Here is a 15,122-nt window from a genome sequence, read left to right as displayed (position 1 = left end):
TGACATAATTGCAAACTCAATTAGTTGTCCTGTTGCCCTGTCTGGCTTATACTTGACTCCAATTCAATCACAAATTTAGTTGATTCTTAAATAAAAACTGAAAATGATGGGGGAACAAATAACAGGTCAGGCAGCAGCTGTAGAGAAACAATTAATATTTCAGGTCAGACTGTTCATCAAGATTGAAGGGTTTCCAGTATTTTCATTTTAATTGATTGTTAATTGGCTATACAAGTTATTTGATGCTGTACTAGTCACTAATCCTCTCAGTGAAATCCACACTCTGAAAGTGAAATGGTAATCAGATGAAATAGAGAGAGAAACCTTTCTTAACTTCAACTTTGCAAAAATGGTTCTTCCCTCCCTTTCCCCGCTTCTTTCCCTGCCCCCACCACCCCCAAAAAAAATCCTTTGGCTGTCAGATGGCTGGATGTATTGCGAAAGAGGAAATTGAAGTTCTCAATTATTTTTTTTTCCATATCAGTCAACCATTGGATGATCTCATTTGTGTTTAGGCTTTCCTCAGGAGGCTGTGGTGTGTGTGTGTGTGTGTATATTAAAATAACTGTACTATACTTTGAGAAATAGTTTTTGCTTAAGTTGACAATCATTGCACTTCTGATAAGATTGTTGCTCAGTTGCTTTTTAAGCATTGAGTAGCTTTGCTTTTCAAAGCCTAGTGAGTGGAGTATTAACTAGTTATGTACTGTTAGTTTGGCTGAGGTCCTACATTGGTGGAGTCTTGCAATGTGCAGAATGGCTGCCATATACAGTTGCTTAATCCTTCCCTAACAGAAATTCCTGACAAGTCACATGCACAAACTGTAGTAAAAAATGCCTTGCTGTCAGTTGGGTAAATTGGCTTTGTATTTAATTGTCACGAATTTGCTGCAGTTTAGTTTGCAATTTTGGAATCATTCTTTCACTGAAGTTTATAGTTCTGCCATGAAATTACCAGGCAGGACAACTTGATACACCTTCCAGGTTTTTGTTCAATGGTTGATTTGAGTTCAGAATAAATTCGCAACATCAATAATGTGACGTGCCAAGCACACACCATTATACCATTCTTCATTCAGAACATTGCTAGATTGAATAGTGTCCAATGAGTGTGTCTACTTTCCATTTATTAATATTGTAAGATGCACTAACCTGTCTGGGTTCCAATTATCCATATATAGTTATGGTTTAATATATTGAACAGCACTGATCTATATGGATTGTGATTACTCTTAAATCTTCTGCTCATGCACAACTCTACATGCAATTCTGAATATTATGTGATATTATGTATAGGTATCTTGTTTTTAAATCCATTTTTGGCTTTGGTTATTGATCTAAGCTGAGTTAGTGATCTTAGTGTTGGCATACTTGATGCTGGCAATTGTCCTTATAGTCTCTGGGCTAGAAAAGGGAAACTCCAGCCAAATTTCTTGTTCATGGCCATCTCCATTGCGCCAACTCCACTGCTGACAAATGTCAATTTTCCCCTACTGCAACCAGCTCCTCCGTGGCGGGGCCCTCCCTTTCACCCTACCCTTGTTGACCTCTGTAGGTCCACACATTAAGAAGGGTGTCTCATGGAAGAGCTGTTGAACAATTATGGAACCATAAGCTAGCAAGGGTCAGTGCTTCATGTGAGAAGAAGGTACTTAGTTCTTAAAGTAGATTAATATCCATGTTGATCTATCCATTCATGCCATTAGGCCCCCAAATTAATGGCTAATATTTTTGTCAAAACAATGTGTGTAATGCCATGAATGGTTGTGCTATGTTCCCTGGGAGATGTTTGTTATAATGTTTAAAATGAAGAAGAGAAAAAGCACAGTCTAGGCTTTTGGTTTCACTGAGGATTGTAGCAGTTTGAATGGAGATCCCTGATCAAGCAATACCAGACTGAAACTCCGCCAACATGGCAGCAAATGTCTGTGTTAATAGTTTTGCTATTCCAAATCTTTTGCAACCCCTGTCACTTTTGTGAAGTTAATGCCCTGTGACATCTCTGCATTGACTGAATGGCACTCTTGTGTTTCGTCCTAATTGAAAGACTTGACCTGTGTTTTTTTCAGATAAGCTGCCTGCCCTCAATTGTAACTTGCATTTGTTTATGCTCCCTCATTACCTGTCTTTAGGCTTGTTGTACTGTGGCAAATTGTACAGTTTGCAGCATGGTTACCAGGGGTGACTAGACCTCTTAATACTAGCTAATTTTGTTTTTCACCATTCCTCCTGAACATACCTTTCTTCAACTAACCCCCCCCCCCCCCCCCCCCCCCCAAAAAAAACTTATTTCCTATCCATCAACCTTCACTGCCAATCATGATTTGTCGGGTCTGAATGCAGTAAACTCGTAAGTGATCTGGAATCTTCAAGACTGACTATATTTATCTACTAGACTACTAGGAGAACTGGACAAGTTTAAAAGATTGGTATATGCTACAAGAGTCACTTAACAGTGTAGCCTCAAGTAGGGAGAAGTGGAATGGAAACCTATCTGAATTATTAAACCCATCTAATTGTTTTGTTTGCACGTTGAGTTCATACTGAATAGGATTAAAACTTGTAGCTGTTTAAATGGGCTTCCTTTTTAAATCTGAGCGTTAATAGTTTGTAAATGTGCATTTGGGGTTAGGTAATAGTGTTCAATTGGCTCTTTAATGGTTAAGTGAAATCTAATTTTCTAAAGCAGTTCACTTCCCCCAAATGCTTCACCTCTTTCCTTCCCACAATCCAGGGATCCAAACCTTTTCAGGTGAGGGACAACTGTTGCAAATCCTGCAGTTGCATGAAAAAGTGCCATAAAAAGAGTGGTTGGTGGGCATGGAAGAGTTGACCAGGGAGTTGCAGTGATTTTTTTTCTCCCTTTTTAATGTTGAAAGGGAAAGTGAATGTGTGTCTTTTATAGAATCTTGTTGCCATCCCTGGTTCTTAGTCTGAGCTTGGAATTCAGTGTATTACTTCACATTGTAAAATCAATATTGTTTTGCTAAATCTGTAGTATGTGAATTTTTTGAGCCCAGAGGTTATAAAGAGCACTTAGTCTTGTCTTCAGGAAATTTTCTTTGTGATGCAGGTGTAAAAGAATTATTTGGCTTCAGACAAATTGCTACACTTTTCACCATGTAGGTTTTGAGCCATTTGGATTGCCTCTCCATTGTCATTGACAAGCCACTTTGTTCCAAGACTGCAGATACTGCACTCTTTATGGGTGTGTGCTTAATGCATAAGGTAGCACTGTAGTAATTCCCTTGCCCAGTCTTTCAAGTTTGAATGGGAGACTCCCTCCTGGATGTGAGGTTAGGTTTGAGACCAGAATGGTGGTGGGAGGGGGAGTTGGGTCACGTTCTGCTATCTCATCACTTATTATTCATAAGTGAACATTCTTGGTAAGGGCTAAGGGGCATCAATCCAATCTGATCTCATCCTTGCCCTTTGTCTGCACCTCCTATATTCATTCAAGAATTAGATCCCTGGCCCAACCCATGTGTGCTGTGGCTAATTGTGACACCAAGCTGAGATCTAATAACAATGCAGATGGTAGTTGGGTCCTTGTGTGTAAAACAAAACCAAAGTAATGTAAAATGGAATAGCTTGAATTACACTGCAGGTCAAGTAGCATCTGTGGTGAGAAATAAAGTAAATGTTTCTACTCGATGGTTAATTTTTGATAGAGGATTAGCTAGATGTTGGCACAACATTGTAGGCCGAAGGGCCTGTACTGTGCTGTAGTGTTCTATGTTCTAAATAGCAGAGAACTATCAGCTGAAATGTGTCATTTAGAAGTTGCCAAGTTGTAACTAGGTGGGTGCCCCAGCAATTGGCATTAAATCTCAAATATTTACAGTGTATTGTCAAATTTGCTGAGGATACAAAGAAATGAAAGCAATCAAATTGTGAGAACACCAAACCTGCAAAGGGATATAGAGAAGTTAAGACAGTGGGTGAAAGTTTAGCAGGAAGTATGAGGGGAAATATGAAGTCGTACACTTTGATGGAAAGAATAGGAAAGCATAATATTTAAATGGAAAGATTTCCCTGACTGCTGTCCAGTGGGATGTAGGTGTCCCCATACAGAAAGTTAGCATGTAGATTTAGCAAGTTAGTAGAAAGGCAAGGTGAAGTGAAGAGTAAAGATGGGGAAGTCTTGCTACAACTATGTAGAGTTTTGGTGAGACCATCTCTGAACTCCAGAATGAGATGTGACCTTATTGAAACGTAAGATGCTGAGGAGGCATAACAGGGTGGATGCATCTGAGGGAAATAAGCGGTCACCTATTTTTAAAAAGCAGAATTTCTTCTATGGGGCATGAATCTTGGGCACTCTCTGCTTCCAGAGAACTGTGGGGGCTGAATCATCAGCTGTAACTAAGTCTGAGAGAGGCAAGATTTTTGGACAGTATAAGGAATAGGCAGGAAAGAAGCTGGTGCGAAGATCAGATTATCTGTGATCTTATGGAATGACGTGCCTACTCCTAGTTCTATTGAGCTGGTGGTTAAACTACAATATTAAATGAACCTTTTTAATGACAAGGTTGTGTTGACAACAGTTGCAATGGTAATCCATTGAATGGAATTTGTAATAATCATTTGATATAGTTAATTGCAGAACTAATGGTTTTGAAACTTCAAGGAGTGGCTCATGAGAAAACAAAATTGAACATTGGTCTTTTCACAATTGAAGTGAAGAATGAGAATGCAAATGATGGAACTGTATTGGTACAGAGTTTAAGTTCATGGATTCATATTTATAAATTAGGGCAAAAAATTGGGAATGCAGGTACAATAGTTTTACTAAAGAGCGAGAATTCTCTGGAACAGATTACTGACAGGAATGATGGAAGATTCAAAGGTTTCAAAGAAACTATTACGGTTCTTGCCAATCATTGGGATTTAGGATTTTAAAATGGTCCATCTGTCCCACTCAACCACAACAGAGGTTCATTTGCTATATAAGACTTGTGTTAGACCAAAATATTTGCCTCCAAGATAGGGAATTTATTACTAATCATACAATTTGGTTTCCAGCCTGGAATGATTGACATTTGCACACCATGGTATAGAATTGTTGGCTCTAAAAAGTTAAAGATGTTTACAGTATAGAAACACTTTGCACCAGTGCTTTTCTCCATGATTCAAGTCTCCTCTCAGTTTCTCTCTACCTCTTGCTTTATATTTTTCAAGTTCCCATGCATGTCATTTGAGCACTCCCCACAGCAGATCTTTCTGAATGGATGGGATGAGTTTTTTTTCACTCATAGATAAAAATGAGCTTCAGAAAGCTACAAGCTCACATTCCAACCCCTCCAATGAAGTTTATCACTCTGGCCAGTAAAGGATAATTCTTAACCATACTATGTTACTGGTTAACATTATTTAACTTGTATTCTTCTCAGGCAGCTCCTCAGAGTTGCGGATGACTTGCTTTCACTCCAATTCCTGGCAGTAATTACCAAGCCTTTAGAGTATATCCAGCAGTCTGCGTTTATTGACCATTTCCAATTGCCATGGAATTGAGTGGTTTTCTGGGGCATTTCAGAAGACAATTAAAATGGATAGGCCAGGTAGGAAGGGTTTCTTTCTTTGGAGAATGTATAAACTTGTGGGGTTTTAATGATCTAATGCCAGCATTTTGATTCCAAATTTATTTAATTACTCGAATTTAATATCTGCAGCCACTGGTGTAATTCAAAATTGGTTCAGTTGTCCAGGCCTTTTGATGCTTGTCCAGGAGCTGAGCCATTGCACTAATATAACCTCACCATTTGCTTTGTCTGCAACTATCTCGTTTGCACTGGAGTCGAGATTGTGTTGAAGTCTCTGGGGAGGGATAAGCCTTCCTCTTGATTCAGATGACTGTTACCACTGATTCCCATGATGGTGCATATACTGGTGCTGATTGTCCACAGCAAAAGTTGCCCTGCAGTTAAAAGGTGCTTAGATGATTCTTTTGCTTCCCTATCTCAAATTTCTAGTACCTTTTATCACCCCAAGTTGGGTGACTTGAGTACCCTTCAGAGGTTCTTAGCAAACAAGCCATAAATAGAAAGGCAGCCTTTATAATGTTATTGTTGGGTAATTTTGAGTCATGCTATACATAGTTATTATTAGTAATGTCACAAACTCTTGGTGCTTGTATCTCCTGAACTCTGGTTAGTTGTACTTGAGAGTTATCATTTAGGTCCAGGTTACTTAAGGCAAGCAAGATCTGGTTCATCCAATGGAAAGCCTTTACAAGCTCTTTTCTTGTGGTAAGTGTTGACACTGGAAGCTGCCAAGTCATTTGTTGGGAAGTGAGTCTGACTGAGAACTGGGTTAATAGTTGTCTTTTCCCTTCCCCAGGGGTGGAAGGGGGACTTCAGAAGCTCTTGTCAGTGCCCTGATTGCTGAAATCCTTTACTGAACCAGATGCAAAACTAGTCTTAAGGGAAAGCATATTGGACCTTTCTTGTACAAAATCATTGGCATTCACCATGGCTCATGTACTTATCTAATGAACAGCTGAAATGCAGAGTCTGGCAATGTCCTGGCTCTGCTGGATAAGCTGATTTCTGGCACTGTTAACAATATTACACTTGGCCTTATTCTCTAGATTTAGGAATAGAATTTCATGCGTTATGTTAAATACTAATACATGTCTACGGGATCCACTTCTGCTGTGATGTCCCAGGCTTTCCATCTAAACTCAAGAATGAAAAATAGGTGGCTGAGAGATTTGTGCATAGTCAGCACTTTAAAAGAGTGGAGAAAATTTCCTGAGAAAGGGAAAAATAACTTACTTTTTATTGTGAGTGTTTTTGGATTCAGTGGAAGTCATTGCCTGCAGAATGAAACCTCTTTAGTAGCACTTGAAGATGCTTTTTGAAATCAAAGGCCCATGAGACAATTGGAATCATGCAAAATTTAGAGGCTTTTAAGAGTTAATTATTTCCATTTATTTCAGTTATTACCAAATACTAAATAGTTTTTAATCTTTCCTTGAAAACAGCTACAGTTCCTCACATTCCAGTAGTCCTCTATCTATACATTCCAGTAGTCCTCTATCTATGTACTACAATACCTATTTTCCATTTGATTACCTGGACAGTGTTAGGCTGAATTGGTTTGTGAGGAGAAATCTCATCTAAATCTGTTTAATTACCTGATGTCCACATGCATTTCCTAGTGATGGTTACAGTTTGGAGATCAGTGACAGGAATATTGCCCTTTTCCTTTTCTTGCATAACATTAATTCAACTTTTTAAAACTAAGAATTGCATCCATTTCTGTGTTTTTCAAAGGCATGGCACAATCTGAGCTAACCATAGGTTGGAGATCAATTGCATGGAGATGGTTCTTGTTGGGCTCAGTGCCACTCACTAACTGGAAGTTGTGATGGTAGTGGCAAAGTTTTCTATTGAAAGAGCAGTATAGTGGGCAAAATTACATTCCAAGTTGAGACCACATTCAAATCACTGGAGTAATGAGGCAAATGTATATTTCTAATTAACTGAAGTAATTGAGCAATTTAACGTCAATTTAATTTTCCTTCCACTCAAAAATAGACTATTTTACTGTAGTAAAGCTTGCGCAAGAACTATTTCTTTGTCTTGTCCTAATTTTATTAAGCATTTAGCCCTATTGAATGTTTCCTTGGTGTGCCACTCACTCCCTGGTCTTCCTTTGGAAATGGCTATCCTGGATTCGGTTATCTTCTAATGCCAGCATCAAGCCAAATGAGGTGCTAGATTCTGCAAACTTTTTAAAACTGTTTCCAATGGTGCACTTGTAGTGAGTAATAAATTTTTCTCAACTTCACTCCATTATTTTTCCACCCATGACTTTCCTTCTCTTGGCCTAAAAGACTTTGCTTGTCATTTGTAAAGTAAGACTGCAAATGCCAAAGCTACCTGATGCACAAAATTGAGCATCTGTGGTATGTGTAAATCACTGGTTACTTCCTTGCTAGAAACCGCTGAATGAATTCCATGGGCCCTAGAGGTAATCTCAACTGTTTAAAAAATCGCTCCAGAACAGCTTCACCAGTGCAAACTGGTCAAGAAGTTAATGTTCTCAGTTTGAGTCTCAACTGCTAGAGTTGGATGCCTTCAAATTACATTTTCATTTAATGTGTGAGACTGTCGGCCACACAAGTAATGGATAAAAATGACCACATTGCAGCTTGCATGCTGGATTGTGATGCCTGGTGTTCAGTTTGGATTTTGTCATTATTCTCACTGGTTATGAAGATTCTAAACTGTTTTATTGCATTATTATCAATATGTTGTCGAATGATATATACGATATTTTTAATTTGCCAATTACTCCTTTAACATGACATTGTGTAACTAGCAGTGATTCATCCTAAAGTTATGCAGTTTAAAATCATCTGACCAGAGATGATGAACTATGGATGGATTGAAGTCTGCTGGCATTTTAGTACAATAAGAAAATTTCACTTTAAATTCTGGTAACAACACAAGGTCTTCTAATTGTGCAACAATATCAACTTAAGCAATAAAATGAAGTAAGTCTCCTTATTTTAAATGGATTAATTCCTGAGAAATTTGTTCATTATAATGCAAGTGCTGATTTTAAAGGATAAAAGCCTATTAGATCTGATCATTTGTTTCAATGTTTGTATCCAACTTTGACATATCCTGGGGGAGGCATTGAGAGCTGGCATTGTCATTTTGGCAGGCATTTTAAAATCACCATTTATTACGAAATTGAAAATAAAAACATTCTTGGCTCATCTATCCAATAGAATTTTGCTTTCATACCATATGTGACAGCTAAACTGCCAAAACAGGAAAATAATGAAAAAGGATAGTAAATTAGTTTATTATTGTCACTCTTACTGAGGTACAGTGAAAAACTTGTCTTGCATAGAGTTCATACAGATCAGTTCATTACACAGTGCATTAAGGGAGTACAAGGTAAAACAAATCAGAATACAGAATAAAGTATTACAGTTAGAGGAAGTGTAGTGCAGGTGGACAATAAGGTGCAAGGTCATAATGAAGATTGAGAAGTGAAGAGTCCATCTTATTGAGTGGTTCCCTAGTATGATGGTCTTAACAGCAGGATAGAAGCTGTCCTTGAGCCAAGTGGTATGTGCTTTCAGGCTTTTGTATCTTCTGCCTGATTTGGTGGGGGGGGGGGGGGGTGGGGAGAAGAGGGAATGTCCAGGGTGGATGGGGTCTTTGATTATGCTGGCTGCTTTACCAAGGCAGCGAAGTATAGATGTAGTCCATGGATGAGAGGCTGGTTTCCATGATGTGCTGAACCATGCCCACACCTCTGCGGTCATGGGCAGAGCAACTGCCATACCAAGTTGTTATGCATCCAAATAGGATGCTTTCTGTGGTGCACAAATTTAAAGATTGGTGAGGGTCGATGGGGATGTGCCAAATTTCTTTAGCCAACTGAGGAAGTAGAAGTGCTAGTGATCTTTCTTGGCTGTGGCATCTACATTGTTGGACCAGGATAGGCTATTGGCAATGTTCGTTCTTAAGAACTTGAAGCTCTCAACCCTCTCGACCTCAGCACCATTGATCTAGACAGGAGTGTGTGCACTACTCCCCTTCCTGAAGTCAATGACCAGCTCTTGTTTTGCTGACATTGAGGGAAAGGTTGTTGTCATGACAGCATGTCGCTAAGCTCTCTATCTCCTTCCTGTTCTCTGACCCATTATTTGAGATATGGCCCACTACAGTAGTGTCATCTGCAAACTTGTAGATGGAGTTGGAACAGAATCTGGCTCCATAGTCATGAATGTATAGGAAGTAGAGCAGGGGGCTGAGGACACAGCCTTGTGGGGCACCAGCGTTGAGGATAATCATAGTGGAGCTGTTGCTGATCCTTATTGATTGTGGTCTGTTTGTCAGTAAGTCAAAGATCCAGTTGCAAAGGGAGGTGTTGAGTCTTAAGTCTGAGTTTGGAGATGAATTTGCTTGGAATTATAGTACTGAAGGCAGAGCTGTAGTCAATAAACAATAGTCTAACGTAGATGTATTTACTGTCCAGATGCTCCAGAGATGAATGTAGGGCCAGAGAGATGGTGTCCACTGTGGACCTGTTTCGGCAGTAGGCGAATTGCAGTGGGTCATGGTTTTTTGGGAGGCTGGAATGAATGTGTGCCATGACCAGCCTCGAAGCACTTCATGATGGTGGATGTCAGAGCCACTGGGCAGTAGTCATTAAGGCACGTTACCTTGTTTTTCCTTGGTAACCAAGATGCTAGTGGCCACCTTAAAGCAAGTGGGAACCTCAGATTGAAGCAGGGAGAGGTTAAAAATGTCTGCAAATACCCTCACCATCTGATCGGCACAGGACCTAAGAACATGGGCAGGGACAACATAGAGGCCAGAGGCTTTTTGCGGGTTCCCTCTCCAGAAGACTAACTTTGCGTCTGCAACGGTGACTGGGTTTGGGTGCATTGGAGACTGTCGGGGTGAGCGGTGACATTCCAATCCCCTTTTTATTCGAAAAGTGCATAGAATGTGTTAAGCTTATTGGGAAAGTATGCGCTGTTGTCAGCAATGCTGTCTGACTTCATTTTGTAGCCTATTATAGCATTGTAAGCCCTGCCACAACTGACAGCTGGTCTGGGACTCTATTTTGGATTGGTATTGTTTCTTGGCATCCCTGATAGCTTTATGGAGGTCGTATCTCAATTTCTTGGTGAACCTGATCTATAGAATGTGAGTGGAGTAAAAGATTATTTAAAAAATATATTTGAAAAAGCAAACTAAATAGTGCACTACTAGTAACTTGGGTCATATTACTTTTGTAGATTAAAATTTAAGTTAAATAATGCAGGTAACAGAAAATGAAATGCTTAAGAATGCATCGTCAAATTTTGAGTAATGTAGAATTCAGAAGAGGAGCATATTTTAAAAATGCAGTGCATGTGCAGGATTGTATGATCAACTTGGACCTTGGAGGCACAGAAGTGATAATCCAAGTACTATGTTATGCTTTCTGATTGAATCAGTCCTTTTGAGTGTCGCAGTGAAATCCATGATACTTGGTGAAGGACTTCAGGATGTTGGTAACCAGTCCTTTTATTCATTTGATCTTTTTTCTTCCTTGTCCTCCTGTTGGGGTTTAACATCAACATATTAGAAAAGATGATGAATATGTAGTATCATCCTTTAGTTGCTTCCTTTAAATTACTGCAGAGCAAAAGCTGCTCTTAGGTTTTGTGCTTGTAACTCGTTCCTCTGCCATCAGGGATCAATATTGTGCCTCTGAACTGGTTCTGAGATTTGATTATCTTTGTCTCTCAGAAAGATTGGATCATATAAACTTAGATCATGAAAATTAGTTGTAGTAATAAAACCAGGGTGTAACATATGATTTGTACTCCAAAATTAAAACTATGGTGCTTTTCTCCAGCACTGATACTTAAATACCAATTATTTTTCAACAATTCCTGTCTTCCTCTGATTTCTCAGATGTCCTTTCCCAGTCTGTATCCATTCGGGTCATAGTTGATTTTTTTAAGTATGTTGCAGAGCCTGGGCTGAAGCTGGAATTTGGTGGTGGTAGCCATGCGGGGTGGTGGGGTACAAACCACAGTGAAGCAGGTGTTTGGAGTTCTTGGTTTTGTGCTACTGATGGGTCCACCATATCTTGGTGGTGGGAGGAAGAAATTTTTTGGGATGGGAGAAAACTGGGAAAGTCGCAGGATATTGGAAGAGCTCAGTCTAACCTGAAAACACTTGTGCTAAGTAATACAAATCCCCAAACAATAAATAATTGCACCTCAGGTAAACCACCTCAGCTATGATACTGCTGCTGTGCAGATGGATGTAATGAGAATGAGTGACCAGGCCTTAAAGTTTACATATCGTTAAGGTAATACTGATAACACACCTGAACTCTACTAAGGTTTCAGCTCCATTGCTTCAGAATTGTTTTATAATCCACTTTGGCTCTATTTATGGACATTTTGGTGGTCTTTGATTTTGAATTTTGCTGCAGCTTTTCTGTTTCAGAAGATAACGTACTGTGTGCTGGCATTGCAGCAAACAAATTTTGTCCTAGTTAGGTACAACCATGTGCTGCATCAATGTGTCTCCCCAGGTATTGTTCATTATAAATGATGCAAGTGATTCATTCCATGAACAATATTTTGACATATTTCCTCAAAGCTGTTACTAGATGGTGAGTGCTTAAACTGAGCTTTCAGTATAACTGGGCTATTTCACTTGACCTTTTTCTTTCTTCCTCCTTTCCTCCCTGCACCTCTCCTTGAACATCCCCACCCCTCTCCACATCCACCCTATTTTACTGCATATCCAATTACTCTGTAACATTAATGGAGGATAAAGCAAAACCATTTTTCTTCCACCAGCCTTGGCACTTTTTCTACTCTATCCTCTTCATTGTTGCAGTAATTGTGGGAATTTACCTAAATAGTGACCCCACTAAGTATGGAGATTGCAGTGGTACCATATCAAGGTGGTCCCAATGAGAATTTCACCTGTGAACTGCTGTAGTACAGATGAGAATTGCACCAATAATAGCAAGAGTATGAGGAAGGCTTGTAACCAGTCAAGTTCAGAGAATGTTCAGAGTAATCTTATTTGACTGCGCAAAAGTACAAATGAGAAGCATGCTCTAATTTTGATTGCAGATCTTGGTCATATTACAACCCAACCTCATCGTCATTGAAGTTACTTTAAACTCTTGGTAGAATGTACTGAAGATTCTGTACCATAAAGTACTTGTCATCAGTGGGGAACCTGTATAGTTAGACTTTGGGCTTGGGTTTTGGTTTCTGTTTCTTGCTGTTCTGTGAGGGCAGCTTCAAGCCCGTCTGTTTCTCGGGTTGAATTTTGCCCTGGCAGTTCCAGAGTATGTTTAGACATCAGGCTCTCAGAAATGAGTGGATTATACATTTAGCATTAACACTTCCTACTTGCTAATGTTTGTTTCTACAACTAAACCTTGATACCAACTAAACCTTGCTATTTCTCTTCTGCCTTCCAAAATCTCCAATTTCATTGACCCTGGCTATTCTGGAAAGTCCAATTTCTCAATCAATTGGTTGAGACCTTTCAAAGTTAAATGTGCTCTAAAGGTTGTTAAAGCAGATTGGCGATGCTATGTGGGGAGCAATTAAAGTTTGGAAAGAAACTGAAGATTGTGTCTACAGCACTGAATTATTGTATTATTTTGGCAGAATAGAGTTGGTTTCAAAACCTGATTTATTCTGAACACTGAAGAAGCTGTTTTGACAAAATGGTAATGCCCCACAATATTCTTTTAAAATAAAATGCAGATGCTGGAAAGCTGAAATAAAAAAACAATGTTGGAAGCACTGCAGGTCAGGCAACATCTGTGGAAAGAAATTGGTTTCGGATCAGTCAAGGATCTTGGACTTGAAACATTAATTTTTTTTCTGCAGATGTTGCCTGACCTACTGAGTGTTAATGGAATTTTCTGTTTGAATTCCCACATGGTTCAGACTATACTTTGCTCAGAACCCAGTGTAATACATGGCATTTCTGCTTGAACTTTTAAAATAAACATTCAGTTAAGATCCTTTAGTGAATTATTTGGACGTTGTCTGTCCGTTCATTTTCCTGTGCTTTCCTTGACGCTTCTTTTTCAGTATTGAAAGCAAGCATGAAGTTACCATACTTGGTGGGCTGAATGAATTTGTAGTCAAGTTTTATGGACCACAAGGAAGTAAGTAGACATGCAATTAAGAACAAGTCATGTCAGTGACTTGTACCGTACTGGGTAATGGGAGTGATAGAGCAGATAAATATCCAACTTCTAAATGATATAATGGCACTATGCCTAAGGGCATGGGGAGAAATTGTGAATTGTTAGTAATTTGTACATACTCCCGTTCTATGTAGAACTTGGTTAGCACCACATACTTGATGAGTCTATACAATTAATATTTCCTCAGTTAAAATTATCCAGTCTGAAGACGAGTAAAGTACAAGATAACATTTCATCACCTGTGTAAATTGTGTACATCTTTGTAGTCCCTCTAATAGAAACTACATTTTTAGCTAATAAAGGAAGAGGTCCTTTTTTTGTAATTTTAAGTTACTATTTTCCTACAAAACTGCTTGGCAAGGGTACAGTCTTTAGTTCCTTGCCAAAGGTGACCATTTTTCCATGTATAAACCTAATCTTGTTCTACAGTAGGTGGTACACTGTTAAGTCTCAATTTGTCTTAAATGAATATCTGCACCTACACTCTTCAGCCTACTATTTCAAACAACAAGTGCCGTCTTGAGCATGAAGAATGCTCATTTGGTAAAGGTGTTGGAGACTGTCACCTGTGGAAATGTACTTTGGCTGAGTGTCAACACCTCCAGGGTGAGGAGAAAACACAAAATGGGAAGAGAATCCATGAGTGTAGGTGGCTACTTCCTGCATCCCTGCTATGACCATCACTAAGTCATCAAACTCTTAAGCAGTATGTGAAGCTTGTCAGTTTTAAGTTTTGCCTGTTTATCATGAGTGAATAATTAAACTAGTATTCAACCATTACACAATACTGAATCAATACAACAATGACTTGCAATTAACTTTATAAAACTTAACTCAAAGGGTTGAGATGGATCATTAATTGTGGATCCAGCAACTTGTCCTCCAATTTCATGATCTTGAAAAGTCAATGCTGCAAGTTCGTTGCAGTCAAAGCCTAGGGGTAACCTTGAGCTCTGTTTGATTCAGGTCTAAACCACTTTTTACCATAGCAATTCATGTGATTGATAAATCTGCTTACAAACCATGATGTTGAAATTGTGGATTCAGTATGAAAAAGTAAACAAAATTGCAGAGGACTTGCAAGAGCCTTCTGTATCAGATTAGGGGAACCAGTTTAACTGTGATCAGGGCTACTATGTGCTGACATTGACCTTTCCCGAATAAACCTTAAATAGGTTTAAATCTAATTTTGAAAACCTATTAAGGTATTAATTGGGTATGATTTCAGATGGTCATACAGCATGCAAACAGGCCTTTTGACTGACTGTATCTGTGCTAGCTATCAAGTACTTATCTGTCATAGTTACACCACATGGAAGCCGGCCTTTGGCCCAACTCATCTATGCTGACCAATGTGCCTTTCTGAGCTGGTCCCATTGCATGCATTAGGTCATATCACT

At 39.1% G+C, this 15,122-nt stretch overlaps 1 protein-coding gene across 2 annotated transcripts in view; it reads left to right on the top strand.

Moving 5' to 3' along the window:
* The window catches only part of ube2h (ubiquitin-conjugating enzyme E2H (UBC8 homolog, yeast)), a 99,155-nt gene that overhangs the window by 37,714 nt on the left and 46,319 nt on the right, over positions 1-15,122 (top strand). The window contains exon 2 of one of the 2 annotated variants that reach the window (XM_052033737.1): positions 13,604-13,680. The exons of the other annotated variant lie outside the window; for it this stretch is intronic. Within the exon in view, the coding sequence (XP_051889697.1) occupies positions 13,604-13,680 (77 nt within the window). The remainder of the gene's footprint in view (positions 1-13,603; positions 13,681-15,122) is intronic. 2 annotated transcript variants of the gene reach the window in all.

Source organism: Pristis pectinata, chromosome 19 (assembly GCF_009764475.1).
Source record: "Pristis pectinata isolate sPriPec2 chromosome 19, sPriPec2.1.pri, whole genome shotgun sequence".
Classification (NCBI taxonomy): Eukaryota; Metazoa; Chordata; class Chondrichthyes; order Rhinopristiformes; family Pristidae; genus Pristis; species Pristis pectinata.
The sequence above is the reverse complement of the archived record's forward strand: the minus strand, read 5'-3'. Positions and strand labels throughout refer to the sequence as shown.